Genomic DNA, 26,934 nt, shown 5'->3' on the forward strand with positions numbered 1-26,934 from the left:
GAGCTTTAGATATTTTGCGATAGTCCCAAAAAACAGCTAAACAAAGTCATCTTCGTAAATGACTAATTTAAGATAATTCAAGAGAGCAACACCTAATTTGTTGCAAAGAAACCAAGTTCAGACAATGATAAAAAATAAAACAATGTTCTGTGATTGCTCAGAGGGATTTATTTTTTATTAGTTGATAGAAAACTATCCCACAGTTTCTAGGCAATTGACATTTTTAGAGCCGATTCGTGACCAAAAAGCAAAGATTTTTTCCCTCTTTTTAATCTTCTTTGAAAAGAAAATTTGGATGGATTTATAAATTATTAATGATTTTCCAAGCTTTTAGAGCTTGAACATGGAACTTTTTTATCTGACATAATTTGTGTTTTTTACTTCATTAATAGGAGGATTTAATACTGAAATCAAATCTACATAACTTATTATAATTATATACATAATTAATTTATTAATTTATAATAATAATATAATATGGATTTACATAACTTATAATTAAATTTTAAAGATAATCCTTAGATCGAATCTTCTAGGCAAGAAGGTTTAAAGAAACAAACAAACAAAAAATGTAGAGCGTATGGTAATTCTAATGCATATTCTCAAGGTTTTATATAATGTAAGATATTTCTTTCTTCTTTAACTGTAGAAATCAAAAAATGTTGGATAGCATTTTAAAAACATTGAAATAGGTAATGTTTAAGAGTAACATGTTGTAATAATATGTTGTATATTCTAGGATTCATTGTTCAAAAAATCACTTCATTCTGAAAGAATATTTAGGTTACATGCTTTTCTTTGGATAAAGTGTATTTGCAAATAGCAACTTGATGTTTCAATACATTCTTAAATTTATTTTCTCATTACATTCATAAAATCTCACTCAACATGCCCTTCAATTGCAATCAACTACACATTTATCACCAAATACTGCTACTACAATTTATGTGTATCCCCCCTAATTTACAATTCTCAACATCACTATATATATGTCACTATATACTAGAGATGGCTAATATTTTCTGGAACAGGTATTTTTCAACTGTTATTTAATCGTACCTGTTATAAAAATAACAGGTTACTTCCAAAGGCCTGTTCCAAAATACTAGGCAAAAATTGTCTTTCAATTTCTTGCCAAAAATTTATTTCTTGGCCACCGTAAGCACATATATTGTAAAAATGAAGAATGACAACAGCAGTTATGTTTTAGTTTCAGTTTCGATTTTGTGATGTAAACATTATTATTTTGTAGAACGTTGATATCATATGTATGTGAATGTAGTAAGTTATGAGTGTACTTATATTATCAATAAATATTGTTTTTGTTTTCCATGAAGACTTTATTAATGTTAATTCAACAACATTCAAAGCCAACACACGTTAGATCGAAACAGCTTGTTATTTTATTACAGGCTAGTATTTTGGAACAGGCGATATTTCATCACAGCCTAGTATTTTGGAACAGGCAGTATTTTGTCACAGTCTAGTATTTTGGAACAGCTGATATTTTTTCACAGGCTAGTATTTAGGAACAGGCGATATTTTATCACAGGCTAGTATTTTGGAACAGGTGAAGCAGGTTAGTATTTTTGAACAAATTTGTATTCAGGAAAAGGCAAGAATTTTGTGATAGCTTTGCCTACTATCTTGCAGATTAAGTTTATTTGTAGGAATGTCGGGTAAGCGGTGACTTGTCCCCCTGCCCTTTTGATGCTCGGGCATATGGGGGAGGGGGGTGGAGGCGGTTGCTTACAATTGCATTTTCCTTATTTTAATTTTTTTTTCTGTGATGCAAAAAGTAGAAGCATTTAAATATTTTTCCTAATTTTTTGATATTAATACATATTTCCCACATATAAAATTAAAAAAAAAATTCCTACAAAATACGAGTCTTATTGTCTCATTTCTTCTCTCCTTAGTCTTACTCTCTCTCTCTCTCTTTTCACCTTTTTTTTCTTTCTTTTTTTAAGGCAATAAATATTTTAACTTTTTATTTCCTTATTAGAAGGATGTGTTAAAATTGTTAAAACTATATTTAGTATGCGAATTCAAGCTATATTTAAACACTTTATTTTCTTTGTAGACAAGCTATATTATCAAACACTATATTTTTTCTCCCTATCTTTATCCTTTTTTACATCTTCTACTTTAAAATGCTGAACTTATGACGAAGCATGAAGGGTAGTACAACAGTACTGAGAAGATGAAGGGTAGTAGAATAATATATAAATACTTTTTAAGCAAAATATTTTATGAAGTGATTTAATAATGAAACTTAGTTATAAAGTTTTAGGGGTCATTACATTTATGTATTTTATACATTTAATGAAAAATTCAGAATATTTTGTTTGAAATAGTGAATAGCTTACTGTAAAGTAACTACGGCCTACATTTACATAAAAATGCTCCAATTTTTTTATTGTCTATTTTTTCAGTCTACTGTATTTATTGCATTAATTACAATCGTTTTTGGGGGGACATCTAATCAAGTAGTTTACTTTGAGCATCCAGACAACTCTTTACGCCATTGGTCCCCTAACTTTCGGACCACCTCCCTAGCTTTCGCTGCTATCGGCGGCTTCCTTTTCGAGGTCGAGATCGACCGTGACCTTTGAGGTTACGAATTGACTCTTTCAATATCTTTACATGAAGGCGTGTCCCTTATTTCCCTCGTAGTTATTTGTTGTAATAATTCAATCAATGTTCTATGTGAAGAGTGATTTGAAATAGCGTTGAATTTCGTCCAATCGCATAGATACAGATGCCTCTCTGGCATTGCCAATTATTTTGTTGCTTAAAAGATTTATTTACTTTGAATTTTCGAAGAAAATAAATAATACCTTTTTAAATGATAATATTCGGCAGGAAAGGAAAAAAATCTATTACAGTTAATTTGGCAAATTTCTTTTTTTCTTCTTGTTTTGAATTTTCCTTTGACATTAAAATTACCATTAAGGCAGTATGTGATATTTTGATATTAATGTGCTAATTGTTTTGAAAGAAAAATATTATTTAAATAATTCAAGAAAAGTTAAGAATTGTTATAAAGACTTGTTTCTTTAAAAATTAAGCTAAATTCGTATACTGATGTTTATTTTGAATATTTACTTTAAAATTTTTTTTTAAAGTCTGGGATTATGCTCTATTTATATTTAATTTGCTAAATGTTTTATCTGGTGCAATTGGTAAAGCTCAATAAATTACATTTTAGTATAAATACTTTTTTAGCCTAAAACTATCAAATGATGTTATTCGAACTATTTAAAAAGTTTCGACGAGGTTGCAATGCATGCAGTTAGATTATTTTTAGGTATTAGGTTATATTTAATTTCATTTTTGTCAACTTAAAATTCTAGAAGACAATTAAGCCCTATTTCTTTTCTTTATGTAAAATGAAAAAATGCTGATTATTTTGTCACATATACAGAATATAATGTGCTATTCCTAAATTGTTTTTATTTAAAAATAATAATACACTATGTTGTATTTTAAATTCAAGAGATTAATTTTTTTTTTTAAATTTCTAATTTCTCGTAGAAATGAAAAGAGTCTGGTTATATCGTCAAACAGAATGTAATAGGGAACTCCTATTTCCTTTTTATTTAGAAACAAGTAATAAATCTGTTGTAAATGAAACTGTAATAAATCTAAATTATTTTATGCTTGTTAAAAAAAGGCAAATTTTGTAAAAAAAAAATTTCTGCTTCACTCATTTCTCCTAAAAATGCATTAAAAAAAACTATATTTTGTAACAAAAAATATTGTATCTATTATTATTCATTATATGTGATTACACTAACGGTGTTTTCAACCAATTTAAACTACCTGATCTAACGAATAATCACAACAAAAAAAAAATCTATATACATAAAAAAGGACGAAATATAATTTTTTCACCGAACCTAAACAATAGAGAATAAAAGAGAAATTAATGTGTAACTGCTTTCTTTTTGTTTAAAAAATAACTTGAAAAAACTTCGCTTTATTTTCTTATTCTTAGAAAGAAAAATATATATTTCCTAATTCTTTTAAATTAATAGAAAAATATGTATCTGCTACAAAAATACTTGCCATTCTAAACTATATTTCTGGCTGCAGTCAGTGTGCGGGTGAGTGACCACTTGGATCAGTACGCGTAGGGACCGAGGGTGTGCGGTATTGGTCTTCATTAAACTGTTCTACTGTAAAGCGCTCGACTTCGCGTGCAGGTTGTTGGACTACCGAAGCAGGGGTGCCATCCCCTCTGCAGAGGATCAAAATTGTAATGGCTTGCCTTCGGATTATTTTCAGGGATGTTTCTCAGACCGTCGCCAATAGCCCATTGTGCAGCTCTAGTGCAACGTAAATTAACTACAGCAACAACAATTGAATTATCTTTCAAATGTAAAAAAGTTGAAATTTTTTTCCTTAGACCTGTTATTTTGTACAGGTATTTGGAACAGGTATTATTTTGTATGGTAGCAGCTGGAACCTGTTATTTGAAAATACCTGTTATTGCCTACCACTACTATATACACACTCCTTTTAAACAGAGTTCACAAGGTCTTCAAGATACTGAAATGGGGACAACTAAACTTAAAAAATAAGATTGTCAATTTCATTAACTTAAAACATCTGATTTTAAAATTTTAATTTTAAAGTTAAAGATAGCTTCATATTTTAAATATTGAAGTAAAAATAAAATTGAGTTTTGAATTTTTTCATTTTAAAAACAAAGCAAACAGTTGTGGTTTTTTTGTGTTGCACTAATGTGTAATAACTTTTCACAAATTAAACAAATAAGAAACAATAAAGTAAATAAATAAATAATTTGTTTGTTCATTCTTAGAGAAAAAAGGCGCACTTATTTAAAACAATCTGTCACACGTTTTGCAGCGATTAAATTTAATATAGAAAATTTTCCTAAATTCTTATCAACTAACTGGCTAGTTTTAAGACTCAAAAATATACTTAACAATTGTTTAAAACAAGGGTTAAATTAAAGAAAAACTTTAAGTACTAATAAAAATTAAACAAAATAAATTAGTATATTATTGGAAAAAATCTATGTGGTAGTATGGAGAAAGAGAAAAAATTATAATGAAATAATTAATTGAACAGTTCTGTGAAACATACGTGTTCAGGTTACTCAATTTTAAAATTATGACATTATATCTGACACTGAGATATTTCAAGATGCATAAAAATTTTAGCTGTGTTATTCAACAGCTCTGTATGTTCAGCATCTTTATACTCATTGTAATGACTTTTACAACATCAAAAATATGAAACATAATTGTTGATGTCATAAGAGTTTAATTCAAGATGATCCACAGATATTTTTTTCATAACGACAACCTTCTTTAATATTTTTAATGATTTAGTTATTAAAATATATTGAATAACTGATAAGAATATCATTCCTAACAAGTGCATAGCTATGCACCTTACTGAAATTGGATCAATTGTCGTGTGAATAAATTAAAAACTAAAATTAAATAAAGCAGATGTATAACCTTATTCAATAAAAAACATGTTTTCACGAAACGACGTTTGTTATATGTTTTTTTTTCTTCAAATCTCTTTACTAAAGTAAATATAAATTAGTGGACAATTTAAAAAGAAAAATCGCATTTTATAATTTAAAAAAAAAAAAAACAATGAAAAATCATGAAAGGAACTTACGCTAGGCTTGGGTGAGTCAAGTTCCTCGTGAGTTTACTCAAAGTAGGCATTAATGTAGGCCATATAAATATTTTTTCATACTCCCCACAAATTTGTATCTTAAAAATAATTCATTTATTTTTTCGCGGCTTCTATTTAACCCTTTTGAGCCGACTGTCACATATATGTGACAGCAAGAAACGCGCTCACTTCCCGGCCGACACACCCGCGTGTCAGAGAGTTTTCTTTTTCACCCCCGACCGTCACTTATTTGTGCCAGCGTTTTGGAACGTTTTAAAAAATGAAATTTCTTCCAAAAGATTGCATTGTATGTCCATATGGTTTCAGATACATGTAGATTTGACCTTCTACTCAAGATGAAAGTACATTCACGTGGTTTTTAGGGGAAGGGGTGAAGGGGGGGAATGTTTTATGAGGGCTCTTTAAATTAGCACGTGATATTTATTTACAGTAAGTAAGGGAGTTTTTTTTATCTCTCGCTACTTTCGATTTTCGGATTAGTTTTTAGTGGATAATTAGATCTTGTAGGCTTGAATTTTTTTTCTTTTTACCGTTAGAATGTCGAAGCGTCAAAAAATTTTAACTGAGCTGGAAATAGAGGAAATTATGCAAAATATTTAAACTTATTAATATTTATATTACATTTAAACAGGAAATAACTTAAGTAAATAAAGTATCCATAGAAATATATATAAAGCATATGTCACTTAAATACTCTACAGAACAATATTAAACAACGCGCTGATATTTCGGTAATTTAATGGAATTAGGCTTAACATCAAAAAACCCTCCGGCCCTGGGGAGACACACGCTAGAGAGACTGCCGGCCTCAGCGGTAAGCGCGCTTTCGCGCTTTGCGTCGCGAAAGGGTTAATAAAAACAATTGAAACTCTAGAATTCACTATAGAAATATTCGTAAATTAATATGGTATAAAATAATAAATGAATGGGTGCAATTTTTTTAAATTGCACTATTAGTTTTAGACCAAAAACACAAAAACTAAAATCAATATTAAGGGGACCAAACTTTTAACTGTTCTCTTGAATATACTAATAGGACCAGAATTTCCAGATTGCGGCTATTTGAGGATCAGAAATTCAAATACGTAAAAAAATACATATTTATGTTTTATCAGAGAAAGTGTATTTTTGTGTCTGATTTTGTAACTCATTAAATAGTTAGCATTAATTAATTATTATATTTGGTAAAAAAAAACCAGGCACCAGTTAGATTAGGGGTGCACAACCTGCGGCCCATGAGAGCTTCTAAACACAATAAAAAACAAAAAACGTTCTAAATTTTTTAAATGTAAATCTTATGCAGAAAATCTCAATTTAAATGTTTCATATTGACATATTTTCAGAGGAAAAAAATTGCTATAAAATAAGGTTTATTAGTAACGTTCATTAAGAAAAATGCAGTGTCATAAAACAATGCCGATGAAAGGAAAAGTTAATTAAACAGAAAAACAGAAAAAACAAATTGCTCTTAGTTCCTAAAACAAAACTTTAACTCTGAAAATCACAGTTTTCTATGTTACTGGCTATTTATATTACAGTACAGGGAAAAAGTGATAATAAATTAATAGTATGAGACGTTCTGCTAAAATGCTATGTTATAATGAAAACAGCAAAAATGAATTCAATGACTCAATTCTTAGAATTAAAAGTATCGAAAAAATGACAAAATTTACTTGTCTGAATATAATTTTAAAAATAAAAAGCATAAGTGCCAAAACTTGTGGCTTTTATTAGAATTTTTTTTTAAAATGAATTTCTGTATTGCAAGATATGAGAAAAAAGCATTTCTTTTCTCCAATGTCTATTTATTTATTTATTTTGATAAATCGATTTTTGATATGATAAAAATGGCATTTTTTTTTATTTTTAAAAAAAGTAATACAGTAGAGAACCATTTATCCGGTATCCAGATAACCAGGAAACCAGAAAACCGGGAAAACTTTTGATCGGTTTTCCCGCCATTTTAAACTAGAACGATTATGAGAAAAAGCGGAAATTGTACTCATCTTTGAAGTTTAGTAGAGGAAAATGTAAGGAAGGGGAGAATTTTTTTCCCCGTTTACCCAGAGAAACGTCATTTCCTCCGTGACCTTGAAGGCAGGGAAGGGAGGAATGTTTTATTTTCTCCTTTAGGCCGTCAATCAAGCTCAAGGGTGTGACATGCTGGTTTTGTTTTCTGTTTGATTTACGAGGGGGGTGGGGAAAATGCATTGCATGCATATCAGTGAACAGAAGATGAAAGAGAAAAATATATTTATCTATTTGACATCGATTAATAAAAATAAAATCTTTTTGTTCTGAATAAATTCTCATTCTTTGGAAGTGCGGTATCATTTGCAAGTTTTTATTGATGTGGAATCACATCTGCTATAATTAAATATCGTGTTTTTATCAACAAAAAAAAAAAAAATAAAAGGAGAATTGTTTATTAATTTAAACATAGGATTATTTTATGAAGCAGATTGCAGTTTTGTTTTTCTGATTCCACTACGTTTGATTTTTTTTCTTTTCGCGATAAATTTCGCACTCAATAAATTAATTCTTTTTATTCATAAATTTTATCATTAGGTTTTTTTTTTAAATTCCGTTGATCTTGCCTTGTTCCGGGTTTTAATATTTATGCTAGTGCCTTTTTTAACTATCGTTTCGGTTCGATAATTTTCAAGTGTTTTTATTTAGATTAATAAGTTTTCCTTTTATTTTATCGTTTCCCCCCGTATAATTAGGTATGAAATATATTGCGTTATTTAATCATTGGTTTTGTTTATATTATTTAATTTAGGAATTGTAATTATTTTTAAAAAATAAATATGAGAATTTTGTATTTTTTAAACTTGATTTTCTTGTCTAAACTTGCAAATTTTTTTATTCTTTTAAATGTTATTTTTCTACCATTTCTTTTTAAAGTTAGGAGTACCTTTCTTTTTTCTTTTACTTTATGCATTACACTTCTTCCTTGTAATTCGGGTTCGATAAAACATCGATTAACGACACTTTTTGGTCGATCCAGAAAACCGGGAAATTCAGACATCCGGGATAGCGATGGTCCCGAGCATCCCGGATAATTGGTTCTCTACTGTAGTGTTTTTATTTTTTAATGAATTTTAATAATTGAACACCTTTAATTTTCTTCAAATATATTACTAAGTTAATTGATAAAAAAATTAGAACACTAATGTTTAAATAAATCTTACTACATTCGACGTTAACATGTCTAAATACATGTGCGGCCCTTCATTAATCAACCTGCTGCGCAAGTGGCCCTTCACTCAAAAAGGCTGCGCACTCCTAAGTTAGATTGACACTTCATATGTGAAAATCCGATTATTAGAATGAAAGCTATTCAGGGTGATATCTTTTTTTATTTTGTGCACTGTACATAATGTAATCCTGATCAAAAGTCTTAATGAAAAAGAAATTAAAAGTTATACTATATACTTCAAAAGAGAATAAATCAAAAATTACTTCTAGCTTTTATATATTTTACCTAATTGAGAATTTTGTTTAAAATGACATTTTAGACATCTCATTTACCTTTTAGTAAACTCCACTGAAATTCATTTTTCATAAGAATTAAGCTGAAATCTTAAATTTAATAATTCTTAGATTAAAAATTCATAATGTCGGGCAATAACAGGTATTTTCAAATAACAGGTTCCAGCTGCTACCATACAAAATAATACCTGTTCCAAAATAACAGGTCTAAGGAAAAAAATTTCCACTTTTTTACATTTGAATGATAATTCAATTGTTGTTGCTGTAGTTAATTTACGTTGCACTAGAGCTGCACAATGGGCTATTAACCAATTAACCAATCATAACTGTTAACCAATAATAAAGCTAAAGTGTTCTCATAAAGTCCTCTTTTCGCTCTGTATATAAACAAAAACTGGTTTTGAAGTGAGCAAAAGTTTTCCCTTGCTCAAACGTACACAATTCAGAGCTTGCTACATAACAGAACCAGTTGAACCTCTTTCCTTGTTTTGGAGATAGTCTTACTTCAGAGGCAAATGTAAATATCAAAGTATAATAGTTAAGAGGCTTCACCCTGTTCGCGTTGTGCATTTTTATGAAAATTAAACTTCAATATAATCACTAAAATCAAAGTTGATTGTTTCCCAGGTTTTATATCACTCTTACGGGTCTAAAAACTAGAAGTAGGGCATATAATTTTTCTGTGAATATAGTATAATTTTGCATATCTGAAGACCATTGGGTAACAGACTTCTGCGATTCAAAAACATGCAATCAGAATAAATTTTGAAGCTTTGGCTAAACCCTGTTAACAAGACATTTACATGCACATGATTCTTCCACTAATTTGATTTGACAGTTTTTCTTAAATTTAAATATTTGAAACTGCGCCAGAATTTGCTAGTATCGTGATTCTTATTCACATAATTTTAATATCAAACATAAATTTTCGTATTTACCCGATTTAAAAGTTACGTGTGTTTTTCTTTAGAATCACTTTTAAATAATTTAGAATCTTTTTCAAATCATCGCCTTAAACATCAAGTATCGAACATTCCTGAAGCTCTGCACAGGTGTTGATTACTGATAAGCCAAAGGTTGAATGACGAGTTACTCACACTCCGTTTGCGCCGGCCGCTCTCACATGGGAATGTAAACAAGCATCGGTAAAGAAGTTATTAACTGGTAAAGAAGTAATTGCTTAAATTAAAATATTTAGGAATCACTTAATATAAGGTATGGGATTAACATGGAAAATATGCTAATTGCGAACAATGCAATGCGATTCATATTAACACAATTTAACATTGTACACTGCGATTCTTATTTATGTGAATTAAAAACCCAATATCAATTGGTTTGTATCATCGATTTGTATTTAACGAATTTTATTTTGTTGTTATAAATGTTGGTTTTTAAAACCCAATGTCGCAATTCGTATTCAGGCGAGTTTTAATTTCAATGTCGCAATTCGTATTCATGTGTTTTTAAAATCCAACAATGCGATATGTATACACGGGGTTGTAATATTAAAATTCGATTTTACATTTATTCACAACTTTAAAACTAGGCACTGCGATTTGTTTTTTGTGATCTAAACATGATGCATTGTGATCTGTATTTATGCGATTTAAAACTCAACAACGCAATTTGTATTTTCGCGATTTATTTAGTATCGTAATTTGTATTTTTGCAGTTTCAAAATCCAACGTCCTGATTCACATTCACGTAATTTTAAAATCCAATATCACGATTCATATGCATGCGATTTTTAAAATCAAATAGCGCAATTCATATTCAGGTGATTTTAAAAGCCAATATCACTGGTTCTTGTAAGAAATAAGTTTTTTCTTGAATTAGTTACTATAAAGGTGCGTTATTTTCCATAAGTAGTTACTTCAATTATAAATGCTTGTTCAAAAAATTATGTTAAATATGAAATATGTTTGGTATATTTTGATTTCGATATGATGTCAATAAATGCGATTCAGAGACAACCTATGTTTTTTTACCAAATTTGAAGAAAGTATTTCAAAGTTTATAATTAACTGTAATTCCTTATAGAATTTTCCAGCACATAAAAACATTATCATTTTTATTAATTCAAATGATTTATAAAGTCATAGTCGTGAAAATTTCAAATAAAATTTATTAAGCCAAGAACTAAATATGAGAAAGTCAGACGGAAAGTTTAACTGCACAATCTGTCAAGAATTCACAGCATTATGAGATCTGCCTCTGCCTTATCAGAGGTTTATTATGAGTGTGTATAGAAATATTGTTATAATTAACCTAAGTGACAGCAATTGTAAAAAATATGTTATTACTAAGATAGAAGTCTCGAATTGGGATCGTGTGTTCCTTAGGAACTAAATATAAAATCTAAAAGAGCTTCATTTTGAAATAAGTAATTTGAGTAATTAACCTAATTGGCAGTGTGCAATAAAATTAAAAAAAATTGTTTCATTTTGTTATTTTGAATTTACTGACAGGTAATTAGCTTGGGTCACAGTAATGCTAAATAAAGCCTTTTTACCAAGATTGAAGCCTCCACCAGTCTTTGGCGATCTGTTCCTTAACGGACTTATGGTACTTAACCTTATCGGATCAGAAAACAAATTAAAAGTGTTTCCTTTCGGTATTTTGTAATTAACAATGTAATAAAAGTTAATTATGTACTCTAGGTGACAGTGATGCTTAACAAGATAGAAGTCTCTAATTTCTGATGATTAGATTTTAAGAAAAAGTTAAAAGAGTCATTTTTATAAATTATCAAGGTATTTAGGGGCAATCGCACAAATTGACAGTAACACAAAAAATACATGTAATAACCAAAATAGAAGTCTCAAACCATATATTCCTTATCAAACAAAGATAAACTAAAAAAAAAGTTCTCATTTGATTTTTTGTAATTATCATAGTACCGCTAAGCATTGAGTCTGTATAGACAGAACTGGACACAAATTTGCACTATTAAACAGAGGCTTCCAAATAATCAACATGATTGACAAATATGGAGAAGCAAAGTGGTGAGTTTGTGAAGATGCAAGAGAGTGTGGAACTGTGAGTTAATGAAGGTGAATTGCCGGGTAGCTGCAGGTGACAAACATACTGTAAAAGCCTGAAACCTGATAAATCCTAGGTTTTATTGGTAAAATCTAGGATTTACAAAAGTGGATCAGTAAAAGTCCAAGCTATACTTCATTTCCTATTTGCAGATTTACTATTTCCTATTTGCAAATTTATACCTGGCAGTAGTACTTAACCTTAAAAAAAGGTTCAAACCTAGTTAAAAGTCCAAGTTTCACCAGTAAAACCTAGGATTAACCAACCAGACTTCGGACTTTTACTGTATCATATATGCATGATGTCTTCCTCTTAAGCAAGAGGAAGTAGGGTGGGAAAAGTTTTTGCCAAATTAAACTGTAAATAGAAAACTATAAAAAAATTATCTTTAGACAAGAAGTTTATTTCTTAAGAATGCAAAACCTTTGTGCGTACTTTGCATTTCTTTGTTCCCTATAACTATTTTATCAGATAATATATTGTATTATTTACACAGTTTTATTCCACGTGATTGCTTTCTGCCAATATTTTGTCACATATGATATCAAGATTGCTAGCATTAAAATACAAAATGCAAAAATTATTTAATATACATTCACATATAAAGAGACCAAAGAGACTCATTAACTAATAGAGTATAAAAAATTGCAAAATAATTTAAAGTAATTAAAAAAACAATAACCTCTCTTTATTCTTATCAGGATTGGTCAAACAAAAGCTTTTAACAATTTATTGCAACAACATAATTAATCAATTCTTTTTCAAATTAAAAATAAATCAATAAGAATGCAAATAAGTATTTAAACAAAAAATAGTAGTTGCAAACAAAATTATTAATATAGACTTACAGCATTTTTAAGAGCTTCATTGCACACAGGACAAGTTTCATCAAAAGGTTTGTTTTCCATATCATCAGCCTAAAAATTTTTTTTTATATTTAGTCATGAATAATTTTGATATCAAAACAAAAGGAGAAGAAGTAGAACATGGAAATTAAGAGGCATCCATAATTTATATCTTAAACTGTGATGGGACACTTAAATCTCAGAAAAAAATTTGATTTAAGTGATTAAATCCATAAAAATTCAAAAAAGGGTCCCTTGGTGCAATGTATTTACATCAACTGGTCTGAATGCAATGTGAATGGTCTCTATTTCTAACTTCTTCAAATACACTAATGAGTCAATAAAAATAATGATTTAATAACACGTTTACTTATTGGTAATAAAAATTTTATTTCACTTATATTCTAAGCAAAAGAGCTTTCAAAACAAATTTTTAAATCAAACATTTATTTTTGCTAAATCCTTTTTCTAATTAATTTTTGAGAATCTAAAATATCTTGCGAATTTAATTAGGTTGTAAATTTAGTTCTGAATAAATTAAGTTTTTTTTTACATTCAACTTGGACTAAAGGACTTTTCAAAAGCTATTTTTGACTATTTTTGATACCCTAACCATATAAAAACTAAAAATACTGTCTGTGATCTTTAGTACAATCTCCACTTACATAAACCTTTCTTTCTTATGACTGACACATTAAGTAGAATCAATATCATTTTAAAATCAATTAGAATGTTGACCTTCAACCGTTCCTTCCAATGTAACGTCATATTTTTAGTTTCGTTAGATTTTTATACTCATAAAAATCACTTCAAAAATAAAAGTCAAACTTTTTTGTGTTTCAAAGCTATGCGCTTTCTTTAACATTAGCCAGGCAAAAATTTTTAATAAATAATTTAAAACACTATTTCTTTTGATCTTGTCCAGCATTGAATGGGAGATGAAAGATTGATTCTTCTCTCTAAGTTCCTATCCAATGTGGTCCTTTTCAGTGGCAAAAAAGTCAGTAAAATATGGATAATTCAAATTGTATTACTAAAATTGTATTTTTTCCCGTTACGCGGAAATCAGCATGAAGTCCCATATACAATCATTAAGTTATAAGGATATGTTCTCAATGCTGGTAAATTTCTTCTTAAGGGATAGCATTTAATATTTTTCAATCATATATTTCTTGTGCTGAGCTCTATTCACTCCTTTTGTGACTGATTAGCCCCATTGAGTGGTTTTTCCCCAGTTAAAAAACAAGTTGTCTTCACCATTATCATGTAATTTATCGTAAATGGTTGCCCAGAAGCAGTGTAACATTTTCAATATATTTTTTACATATAATGTATTATTTTAAATAATATGTTTAAGTATACGTTTGTTAGTTTCCTAATTCTTAAGAAAGTCAAGCATTTTATTGTCAAAATAAATCTAGCATTTTATATTACATAGTTGTAAGTAAATATGCAAGCTATTTTTTTGCACTATAACAAAATTACATATCATAATACAAGTCTCTATTAGGAAGGAAGGGGTCGTTATATTAAGTCTCAACAGTAATTCCATATTTAACACCGTAAGTAATGAGGAATTAAAAAAATTCTAATACTACAAGAAACTAAGCAAAATTAAGTGCAATCACATGAAACAACAGTAAGCAAACAACATAAATGAAGAACTTACTTTTTTCAAGTTATTTAAATAAAATAACCTTCCTAGCTTATGTTTAAAGCTTTTTTCATAAGTAATGGCATCACTCTTGAATTGCAAAAGCATTGAAGGCATCTACAAAAATAAATATAAATATATTTAAAAAAGTTTTAAAACACTAATTTAAAATAAAGCAAAATCATATTACAAAATTTCTGAAAAAATAAATCATTAGTCTTACACTCTTTAAGATTCAATTAAGTAAATAAGTTCAGTTTCCATATCGCCAATAGTTCAATTGACTAGTTAATTCATCTAAAGAAAACTTAATAAAATTGTATTACTTTTATGGTTTAACACATTGAATGCCACGCTAAATTTACATGGTTTGCCCGTCTGGACAAAATGATTTTCTTAGTATGTATTGCATTAATTTCTTCAAACCATTTTAGTTACGATAATAATATAAAAAAATTAAAAGCATTAAAAATTTACTCAAATTATGTGTTTCTAATAAACTTGGCTTTGCCGGTCATTGGTGACCCCCGTGGAGCTATGAACAAACTCAGTGCTGGTCACCGGTGACCCCCCATGGCATTTAACGTGTTAAAATAATTTTGATTATTGTATATTAAAAATATCAAATAACATTATTTAAACTGAAATGATATCAAAAGATTATCGAACCAACTTATATGATATTTTGCAGGTTGCTTAAAGCATGTTTCATTCTCCAGTAAATTATGCTCAAAATGTGAACTTTGCTTGAAGGTTAATACATTTAAAATAAAAAATATATTTTAATTTCATGCTTAAAAGGACATTTAAGAAACTTCTATGTATCATAAACAGCAAATTTATGAGAACAAAAATAAAAATTTAAATAAATAAAATTTGATTTCTTTACATTTACAAATTACTATCTTCTCTTAACTTTTACAATATTTCAGTACCCTTTTTATTAAAGAACAGCACAGAACACTGGGAAAAGTTTTGCTCAGCTTCCCTGCCAATTTGAAGTAGAATAATTGAGGCGAAATGTGAAAATTCCAGTCATTCTTGTAGTTAAGTAGAGGGAAAGGTGAGAACTTTTTTTTCCACGTGTGTCAAGAGAAATGCATTAAAAATGCTTATCAGTGAACAGAAGGTGTAAGGATAATAAGAAAAATACATGACTGTACTTCAAAAAGTAAATATAATAAATTTAAAAAAGAGTAAAGAAGAATCATAAATTTTTTTAAATGAAATACAAAAACAGCTAAAATACGGCTATTTCTGATTCAATTATAAAGTAGGTATATAATTCGCTGTACGGTATAAAATTTTTATCCAGTTTTCAGAAAATCAAGATAAACCTTGCTTGATTTCCCTGCTATTTCGAAGCAAATAGAATGACTGAATCATCTTTGAAGCTGAGTAGATGGAAAAGTGGCATGGGAATTCTTCTTGTTCGAAAACTTGTTCGAAAATCAAAGATAGTAGTAAAAGTGTTTTAATTTAAATCATTTTTGAAAAGGGTGAACTCCAGAAGAGTTGCCTTTTAAAAACCATACCACTATCTAATCACTAGAGCCCGGATTTTGATGACCTAAAAAATCCCAATTAATGCCCTTAAAAATGCAAAAAATGCCCTTAAAAAGTGCGAAAAATGCGAAAATTGCAATAAAAATGCCTTATGACATGATTTAAATAAAGTAAAAATATTTAACTAAAACAATGTTTTACTCCTTAAAATTATTATGAGTCATTTAAAAAAATAAAGCAATGCAATACTTGTTCTACGTTCATTAAAGTTTGAAAAATATGTTTTACATCCTAAAATAACAAAAAAAAAGGAAAATATATTGACTCCAAAACATTTTCATTTTGTATAGAAACTTTAATGTATATAACAACTTCCATCTCATAATATTACTAAATATCAGAATTACATTGGATTATTTAATTTTTGTTGTTGATATTTTGAAATGTAAACGAGCGTCTCTTGTCTGAAAGTAAATTTTTATACCTGGAGAAGCTTCTTTCAACGTCTACTGATGTTATTGGTGCGTACTTGAAAAAGACGGTCTCACTTACTGACAATTCTTCTTCAATTTGAAAAGATGCTGCTTCACCTGTTAATATCCTAGAGATTTTCTTCACTGTTTGGAAGCCAGTGTAATAATAAAAAAATGATAAAAAAATAATAAAAATTGGAAAAAATTAACAAAAAATTGGAAAAATGTCTTAAAATGCAAAATAAGCCAAAAAATTTAATGAAAAATGCCCTATAAATCTAAAAAAATGCTCTAAAGGATAAAAAATGTCCAAAAATGCAAATGTCATCAAAATCCGGGCCTTACTAATCACTAATAAACCACAATCTAACAAGAGGAACCAAAAGCTTATGCTTAAAAATCCTGAGACGACACCTAAAATCAATAATATATGTAACAACAAATTTGGCAACTGAATGCTAAAATAACACTCTCTGCTTGGTAGAAAAATTAACCAATCTTTCAATTCTCAATGAAAGTCAAATGGAATGACGGAATCGTGGGGAAAGCACAGCTATACAAAGCAGAGAAAGAGGTTCTCAAATCTGTCACTGCCAGATTAATTACAAGGCAACATTGGAAAATTTTTACATTTTTATTTTTATTTTATTTATTTATTCATTTTGTATTTTTGAAAAATAAATCAAATTAAACAAAACATTTTGCTTTTGCTTTGATTTATGAGGGGAAAATATCAAGAAACAAAAGGTGGTAGGGAAATTATAAGAAAAATGCATCATTATGCTTTACTATATAAATATAATGAAGTAAAAATACAAATTTTTTATTGGAATAATAAAACAATTGATACTTTTTCATTAAAAATCACATTAAGAATATACTTAAGCTGTATTAAATAGTCTTTTAGCAATCCAGAAAACCGAGATAGCGATTGAACCCAGCATTTTGGGTAGTTGGTTCCCTACTGTATTTGTATATACTATTTCATTACAAAAATTTGACTAAAGAAAAATTAAATACTGTGTTCTTTTAAATGTCCATGTTTCGCATATTATACTTTCAAGTGCATTTAGAAATGTTAATCTAATGTGTAAACATAGTGCACACTGTTAAAGTAAGATCCACATTTTCCTAAATCTCTCAAAAATTCCATAACCATTCCAAAAACCACCTCAAGAATTCCATTGGTGAAAGTGAAAAAAATCCATTTATTGCAAAAAGTGAAAACAAGTGAATCACACACTAAATTTCAGAGTGCGCAAAAAATTTACATTTTGGAAAAATGGCAGATTTGAGATAAAATAATAATGACTAAAGCAGGTAATTAAGTGATTATTCAAAATAACGATTCGAAATTTGTGTTGAAAATAGGAGCCAACTTAATAAGTTTCAGATATTGCTGACATCTATTATAAATGAAGAATTCGATTCCAAGAAAACTGCATGACTATGCTTATTGAAGAAGATAAAACTTTAAATATGAAGAAAAAAAACTATACTTAACAGAACTAAACATAAATCTTGAACATAATTCAATTCCAAGAAAACTGCACAACAATGTTTATTGAAGAAGATAAAACTTTAAATATGAAGAAAGAAAACTATACTCAACAGAACTAAACATAACTCTTGAAGAGAAGAACATAATTCTATCCAAAGAAAAACATAACTAACTAAAATACAAGAACATTCACTTCCTTCTAGCTGAGACACAACAGGAAGCGACACAACATCCCTCAGGAAAGTGACACAGCAAGCAGAAAAACACTGCCTATCATTTATTTGTTTACATTTTTCAACAATTTGCAGATCGTAATAATATATCATAAATGAAATAGAAATTTTAAAAACTATGTGGAAATCCCTAACTGTTGAAAAAGTAATTCTATAAATGGGCAACTTGAAATTTCCCATGCAAGAAAATGTTGCATTAAAAAGCTATGAAAAAGTGTAGCAATAACTGATAAAAAATTAAATGGGAAATCTATGTGGGATTGCAGGTGAATAGTCAATAATTAAGTGAGAAACGCAAAACTTGAAGTTTGCCGCACGAAATAACATTTTATTAAAACATTAAGATTTTAAAAACCAAGTGAAAAGCTGTTTTAATAACTACTTAAAAAAAGGATCATTAAAACCATGCTGATTAACTCAGGAATAGTCAGTAACCGAGTGGACTGAGAAGTGATAACAATTTGAAAATCTTTCAAAAGAGCCATATTTCTTTTTCTAATATAAGCATATTTGTTTCTTTTTTTAAATGTTAGCACATGTTCTTCTAAACATTTTAATTAACAAATATTTTATTTAATTTAAACAAATTCATCACAATAACATTACATGTACGAGACAAAAATTAAATCCAGTTCCATTCAAGCAATGTGAGTTTAAAATATCTAAATTATACCTTGAATTTTTACTGTACGATTTCAAACCTTGAAATACTACTTATCTAACAAAGCGGACCAGCTGGTTGCTGGAGACAGCAAGTTATTAAAAAAATTTAAAACTGATATAACTAGAACCAAAATAATTTTGAAGTGCATCAAAACTATACAATCAAAAACTAGTCAATAAACCCCAAGTTTAATGACTGTTTTCAAAACTTATGAAATAATAATGACTAAAACTTATGAAATAATTATGACTTAAAAAAATTAACGGTAATCGGAAAATTTAGGAATATACGATTTTGTCACTTCACATTTTTAAATAATAAAAACATTAGGAATTTTAATTTTTAACAAACATTAATCTTGATTAAATTGAGGAAAAAACGCTTTTGTCATTTAGATAGCAGCTATATTCAACCTCGAACACAGTTCAGAATAAGTAATAGAAATTTTACAAGAAACTAACTAACTCCCTGGTATTACAGTCCATGTTGGACCATGGCCTCACTAACAATTTTCCTCCAAAGTCGCCTGTGCTCTAACTCTTTGCTTCCAGTTTTGGACTTTTAGAGTCTCAAGGTCTTTTTCCACCTCGTCAAACCACCTTTTGACCGGCCTTCCTCTTTTCGTTTGGCCCTGGCACTGCCCCTTGAATATCTTCTTAGTGCCTCTGTTTTCTCCATTCTCTCACGGTGTCCTAGCCATTGAATTCTCTTTGCTTTTACATAGTTGATTATATCTTTTTTTTTAATAGTCTTGCAATTTCAAAATATTATCGCCTTCTTCATTTTACAAGAAAACATAAAATACAAAACTTTAAAATTTCGAAAAGGCAAAATAATTATTTTTACTATAAAACTAAACTCAGTGGTGTGACAGCCCATAGAGGGCCAAGGTCTACTGTGCCCATCTCAGTTTTCTTGACCTTGGGCTCTGGGGTGCAGGAGCATATGTCCCGGTTAGGTGGTCAGCCGAACGCAAAACCCCCAGTGTTTAATTCCTAAGCATGCTTGGTACTCATTTATCGACCCACTGAAAGGATGAATGGCTGAGTCAATCTTGCCTGGCCCGAGGAAAGAACCCAGTACCTGTGGCACGAGAAAGCGAAGTGCTACCACTCAATCTAATTAGGGCCCGGGGCAAAAGCTTCTTTGGGACCCCCCTCTGCTTCAGTAATGACGAACCGAACTTTATGGATGTATTTAAATTTCTCACCTCATTATACATATTTAATAAAAAAATTGACTAGTACCTAAAACACTATGAAGTCCCCACCCCCCTCCAATGATCAAACGAAATATCATTCTGTCCATTTTATTGATTTTCTGACAATTCTATGTCCATCATGCCAAATGCATTTTTCTAATTGTTAATTTTGTCATCTAGCTGTGAAAAATTCATATCCTTGCTGACCTTAGGGTGGAATTCAGCTAAATTTTCGCAATTACGATGGCTCAATTAAGCCAATCAGAAGCTTATATTTTTGTAAACATATCACGTCTTGCATTATGTAAAAATGCAGGCTTTTGATTGGCCAAATTTGTCCATTGTTATTGCAAAACTTTAACTAAATTCTGCACTAGAAAGCCATGGATTTGCGAAAGATAGATTTCTTGTGTTCATACGATAGATGAATGAAGAAGCTAGCATAAAACTCACAGATTTTACACTGTACTGATATGGTTTAAAAAAAGGCCATTAAAGAAGGAAATCTAATATAAACTTTCTATACGATTTGGGGACCCCCTCTAAGTGGGGCCCGGGACAACTGCCCCGGGTCCCACTTGCCATTGCCCGATATACCCTACACTGATGTTTTTTTAAGGTCAAATGCATTGCCTGATATATATTAGCCCGATACTTGGTGTATACAGGGCAGTGGCACTTAACCTTAATCAGAGTTTGTCAAACTCTGGCCACCGGGCGTCTTTTACTATAAAAGGGCAATTCAAAACATAAATCAATATTCAGACTTTACATATTATAATGAAATACTGAACATATTACTTTCATTAACATAATAAAAGTTACGCATCAAAAACGACAAATATATAGATCTGAAATAATAATAATTGTAACTAGAAAATTTTTTATAAATATCTTAAATTACAATATTCAATACTAAACAACATTATTTTTTTAAATTTGAGGCAACAATACTTTACTTGACTAGTTGTTACAAGATACAACTTATTCGGATCTGAATTTTTTGATGATAAATCTGTTTCATCGCTGCAAAGTTGCATTGATGTTTTGGCCATGTCTACTTCATCCAAAGCATTAATGTAGTCATTCTGCAAAAGCCAACTATTTCGAGCTGCCTAAATCAGATTTCAAAATTCCATTAAAATTAATTATTGCTCTTTATTTTTTATAAAAAAAGAACACTTTTCAGTATTTTTTGACCAAATAAAAAACATTAATCAAGGAAACAGATGTGATGAAATACTGCTGCTCAAAATAATAAAATAAGATTCTAAGACAAATATGTAACTTAATTATCTAACTCTATAATATCTTATAATATTAGACAAAAATGAATGAACAAAAAAATTAAATATTTGAAAATGAACATAAGTATGTAGTAATTAAGAATAAAACTAAACTGAATTAATTCAAAACCATGATTAGAATAGATATCAAAAACATTTAATATCTTAGAATTTATTAGGAAAATTCTTGTATTACAAAAACTGTCCAAAAGAGTTAGAATTTCCATTCTTAAAGAAACTTTTTAAAAGTAACTTAAGTGCAAATGTTAAAATACCATTTCATCCAGAATTTTAATAAAACAACTTGGTTAACTTTCTGCAATTATAATTTGCATATGTAAAGCGATGCAATTTACAAAAATTTTATTCTGTAAAATAACAACTACATTATCTTTAGTAAAATACTTTCTTAAAATGAAATTATTAAACAAAGCAAAAACAAAAATCTATACAAAGAAAAAATTATTCTGAAGAATTCATCCTATTGCACAAGAAAGCTATTGAAAAAGGAAGAAAAATCTTTCCTGGATTTACTGTATTTTATGATAAATGCAATTTTCTAGTATTTAGCTTTTAACTATTTAAATAGACATACTTAAGAAATTATTTTAATATATTTTTTAAAATCTTAGAAATTAAAATTTTTTTATATGTAATTAAAATATTTTTATATGTATTTATTACTTTAAAATGTATAATTTTGATTAATAATATTAATCAAAACAAATTTTGACCAGCCATATCAAAAGAGAATTGAGCGATTATTAGTAATAGCTTTAAAATACAAAAAGTTATCTATTATTCGCTCTATTTTAAAAAATAAAATTAGCTAAAAGTCAAGATAATTAAAAACTAATTAGCCATTTGATTACAGAGAAAAGCAAAAAAAAAAAATTTTTTTTAGTTTGAAATCGAAATTAAAGTAAACCTAATGTTTTATGTTAATGTGTAAGTGGTTGAAGAGAGGAAAATTAAGAATAGATGTTAAATGCCCAGGTATCATGATATTGAATAATAAACAGTTGTTTGCTTGCATTCAAATAAAAAATTAGCTGTTACGTAATTTGAGATAAAAATATTTGCATCCATGGAATAATTAAATATGAATATAGTTTCAAGAACTAAATATACATAAAAAAATAGAAATAATAAAATTAAGAAATATATAATGCTTATATTGGCATTACATATGTAATGTTTATAATATCATGACAATAACTTAAAAAAAAGGTTAGAACAAACTTAACAGTTTAAATAGTATATAAATTGCATCTTACATGGCTCGAAATTCTGTAAAATTTTAATATGCAGGAGCTGGGTTGATGACTTAAGTGAATGCGATAAAGTTTAAAGCTTTTATTGTATGGCATAGTACAAGTTTTGTATCAACAAAACAGACGTTGGATTAATCAATATATTATCAATTAATAAATGGATGTTATATAAATAGGTGATATTAATGTCTCAAATGATGAGTAAACTTTTCACGAATCATCTAATGCAAGTAAGTTTCACATCAATTAAACACATGCTTTTTAAATACTTTATTTTCTAAATATTTTACTAGTAAATCGATTATATACAATCAATATAAATCAATGATATGAGCTTGCTGAATAATTTACTTGAATTTAAAATAGAAAAGTTACCTTCACGGTGCTATTTTCTCTTAAAAAGAATAAGCAGAAGAAGAGTATAAATAGGAAATCACATTAAACGGAAATCAGGTACAGTGAAACCTCCTGTTATGGACACTCCTGCAAAACGGACGCCTCTCAATACGGACATATTTTTAATTCCCCGGGAATCTTCTATGAATAAACCATTACGTACATTCTCCGCAAAGCGGACACTCCCGTAAACGGACGCGGACAGTCATTTTGGTCCTGAAAAGTTGTTTTTTATCTCTACAAACCGGGCACTACTTTTTCTAAATAAATTGCAAGCTAAAAAAATTCAACTTTTCACCATTTTTAAAGCATGTAAATAAAACTTTTTGCCTTAAACTTAATGGAATCAGAAACATCATTTATAAAAATAGATACAAAAATCTTTATAAAATAGTCTGCTTTTACTTAGATAAAATTGTATGCTTACACTGATAAGCAATACTGCACCTCTGAGGAATTAGAATTTATTCAATTAAAAAGTATTGTATCTTGTATAGATATTAAAGGAACTAAAATAATAGACAATAAAAAAAATTTGTTCGTAATAATTAAAGTATTGTTTGAAATTATAAGACAATAATAATTTGTCAAATAAATCAAAGCTAATGAAAATTGGATGCAAATATGTATTATATATATATATATTACTATTATTATAAAATAGGGAATAATGAATAGTGATTTGGTCGAATAGTCAAATATCTGGCCAAATAAAACAGCCGCCTACCCAGTGATCACACAACATTTAAAAAAAAAATCCTCAACAATTATTATTGTTTATGTAAAAATAGGCCTAGGCATTGTAAGAAATTTTATATTGTGATAGATCGTCAGTCAGACATCGCGATGTATCGCAATTTAACATGTTTGAAATTTATCAATCAAAAATCTATAAATCAATCAAAAATAAATCTATAACAACAGTAAATGTTAATTCTAAAAAAAAAATTGCTTCTATAACATCAATAGCGTTGCTTAATTTTTTCAATTAAAATAAAGATGGTTTGACTTAGGACTGTCTTAAAGATTGACTTGCCTTAAAGTAAAAACAAACACAAGCTTTATTTTAATTTTTTTTAAAATTAAAAATGACTTGGATTTTTTAAAAATAATAATAAAACTGTTACAAAATATTTTACATACATTACAAATTAAAAAAAAAAGAAAGAAATGTCCACTTAAATAAAACATTTTTTAAATTATTTGTTGAAAAAAAATGTGCTTTTGAAACATAGTTAGGCTTAATTACTTATTTAAAATAATAAAGTTGTATTGACTAATGGTCAAATGGTTTTAATGTAAGTTTTCTTATTTATTTATTATTATTTTCCTTTTTGAAAATGATATAGATTAAAGATTTAAATGTTTAAAAAAAATACTCACTATCTGAGAAATTATTAAACAAACATGTATTGAAGGAATTTAAAAAAAAAAAATTCATATTTAAGAGCACTGTTGTTAAATTATTGAAAAGCGTTAAAACATTGCTTAACTTTTTATTTAATTTCAAAAACATTTGGCCATTTTAACTAACACCCAAATTAATAAATCTGTTTCAATTTCCTCAAAAATTAAAGCAAATTAATTAAATGTAGGCTTTGTTTTAATTTTTTTAAAACTAAAAGCGACTAAAGATTTATTGGTTCAAAAACTAATCAAATTATCATATTTAAAAAACTAAACTCAGTGGAGCGACAGCCCATAGAGGGTCAAGGCCTACAGTGCCCATCTCAGTTTTCTTAACTTTGGGCTCAGGGGTGCAACGAGAATTAAATAAATTTTTAAAAAAATTAAGTTTTTATGACAAAATATAAATTACTTAAATACAAAATATATAAAATATTAAATTGTATCATTTTTTAAAAAAATCAATAAAGAATCTTTTTTTTAAATTCATGATTTCGTTTCAGTAATATATTAAGTTCAGAACGAAAATTTAAGATAACAGCGATCGCCAAGTAACAGTAGGTCTGCTGAAAATAATTGACAACGTTAAATCCAAACAGAAAAAAAAGTGACGAAATAATGTGCAATGATTGCTAAGTGACAAAAGTCTCACTGAAAATAATTTACTTGAAATGTTATATCAAGTCGAAATAAAACGCACAGTGAACGCAAGATAAGTCCCGCTGAAAATAAACTTCATGAAACGTAAAATCCTAAGGTCAAAAATGGCGCGTAAAGAAACTATGCATTGCGTTCTATAATTCATCGCTGATCCTCGCTCTTCGTTATTCAATATCGGCCTGCCGATATGTGCATTAAGTCGATAATTCGCGATACATCGATTTAAAAATGTCTAAGTGTAGTGCTCGTTAAAATTGCCGCATCGTAACAAAAACAAGAGTTTTTTTTAAAATGGGAATAAAAACAAAAAATCATTCTCAATTTTTATAAGAAAAATTTAACGTTGAAAATTACACCTTAAATGTTTCGAATCGTCGGATTTTTAGAAAAAATGTCGAAAAAGAAACTCTTTAAAATATGCTATCAAAATAAATAAAAAAACACAATTAATCAAAAAAGCAAAAGATAAACAGAAACTTTTCCTAAATTCTTAAGACAAAACTTGCAACGTAGAAAATCAATTTTCTATTTTACCGGTTATCTAATTATCTCTATACCTTTAAAAGAAAAAGTGGAGATAAAATATATCAGAAACGCTGTTAAAATGCCGCGCTATAAAAAAAACCCAGCAAAAGTGAAAGAAGAAAACAAACATTTCACTCTTTAAAAAAAAAAAAAAAGTGCTGATGATAAAACGACGAAAATGACTTTCCTAATAAAAATTATACTGCGCCGAATATTCGTAATATCCCTTATATTAAAAAAATGGAGTCATTTACAAAATTCAATTTCAGTAGAAAATCTGATACAATGAAAAAATTTACTTAGCCTAGTGACGATCACTAGATGATCCATTGCTGTTAAATTATATCTAAAATTTATGTTTAAAATTAATATCAATAGATGGCGCTGTGCCAATTATTTACTTTCTCATATTTGTTATGTTTTTATTCCCTCTTGCGCTGTCCATATGAAATAAACGTTGTGTTCGTTTCTCTGGAGTCATGTTTATTTTGGATATCCAAGTATCTTTAGAGTACAGATTTAATATGGTGCCGAAATTCTTGGAATAGGGGACTTTTTATGGAATTGAAAATTTTTGGAAGAATACTTGGATAAATTAATTTAGAACGATGGCTACGAAAGAAGTGATAGGGAATCAAAAAATGAAACGAACTGTGGTAAGACAGCTAACTACTAAATTGATATCGAAAATTGAAGCGAGTTTTGCAGATGAATCGCAGGATGCTGAAAAAGCAGAACTTTTATTGGATTTAAGTGAGCAACTAAATGCAAAAATGATGGAATTAAAACAATTGGATGAAAAACTGGAATACACTGTTGCTGAACAGGAGAAAATGAAATAACCACCTGCCAAGAATATCAAGAAAAAATAGTGACATGGAAAGGTAGGATTCAGAGATTTTTAAATCGATGTTCTTCTAATTCTAAAATTAATATCGAAAGTGATAGAAGCGAAACTGTTGTTGTTAAAACTGAATCAAAAATAATGAACCTACCTCGTCTGCAAATAGGAACATTTTACGGAGATTCTACCAAGTGGTTGGATTTTTATAATCAATTTAAAACAGCTATTCATAACCACAAC

General features: G+C 28.5%; 1 protein-coding gene across 1 annotated transcript in view; it reads right to left on the reverse strand.

Moving 5' to 3' along the window:
• The window catches only part of LOC107444366 (E3 ubiquitin-protein ligase SHPRH), a 124,933-nt gene that overhangs the window by 12,543 nt on the left and 85,456 nt on the right, over positions 1-26,934 (reverse strand). The window contains exons 17-19 of the mRNA XM_071188261.1: positions 21,262-21,417; positions 14,740-14,841; positions 13,074-13,142 (exon numbers count right to left, since the gene is read on the reverse strand). Coding sequence (XP_071044362.1) covers positions 13,074-13,142; positions 14,740-14,841; positions 21,262-21,417 — 327 coding nt within the window. The remainder of the gene's footprint in view (positions 1-13,073; positions 13,143-14,739; positions 14,842-21,261; positions 21,418-26,934) is intronic.

The sequence above is a fragment of the Parasteatoda tepidariorum genome, chromosome X2 (assembly GCF_043381705.1).
Source record: "Parasteatoda tepidariorum isolate YZ-2023 chromosome X2, CAS_Ptep_4.0, whole genome shotgun sequence".
Classification (NCBI taxonomy): domain Eukaryota; kingdom Metazoa; phylum Arthropoda; class Arachnida; order Araneae; family Theridiidae; genus Parasteatoda; species Parasteatoda tepidariorum.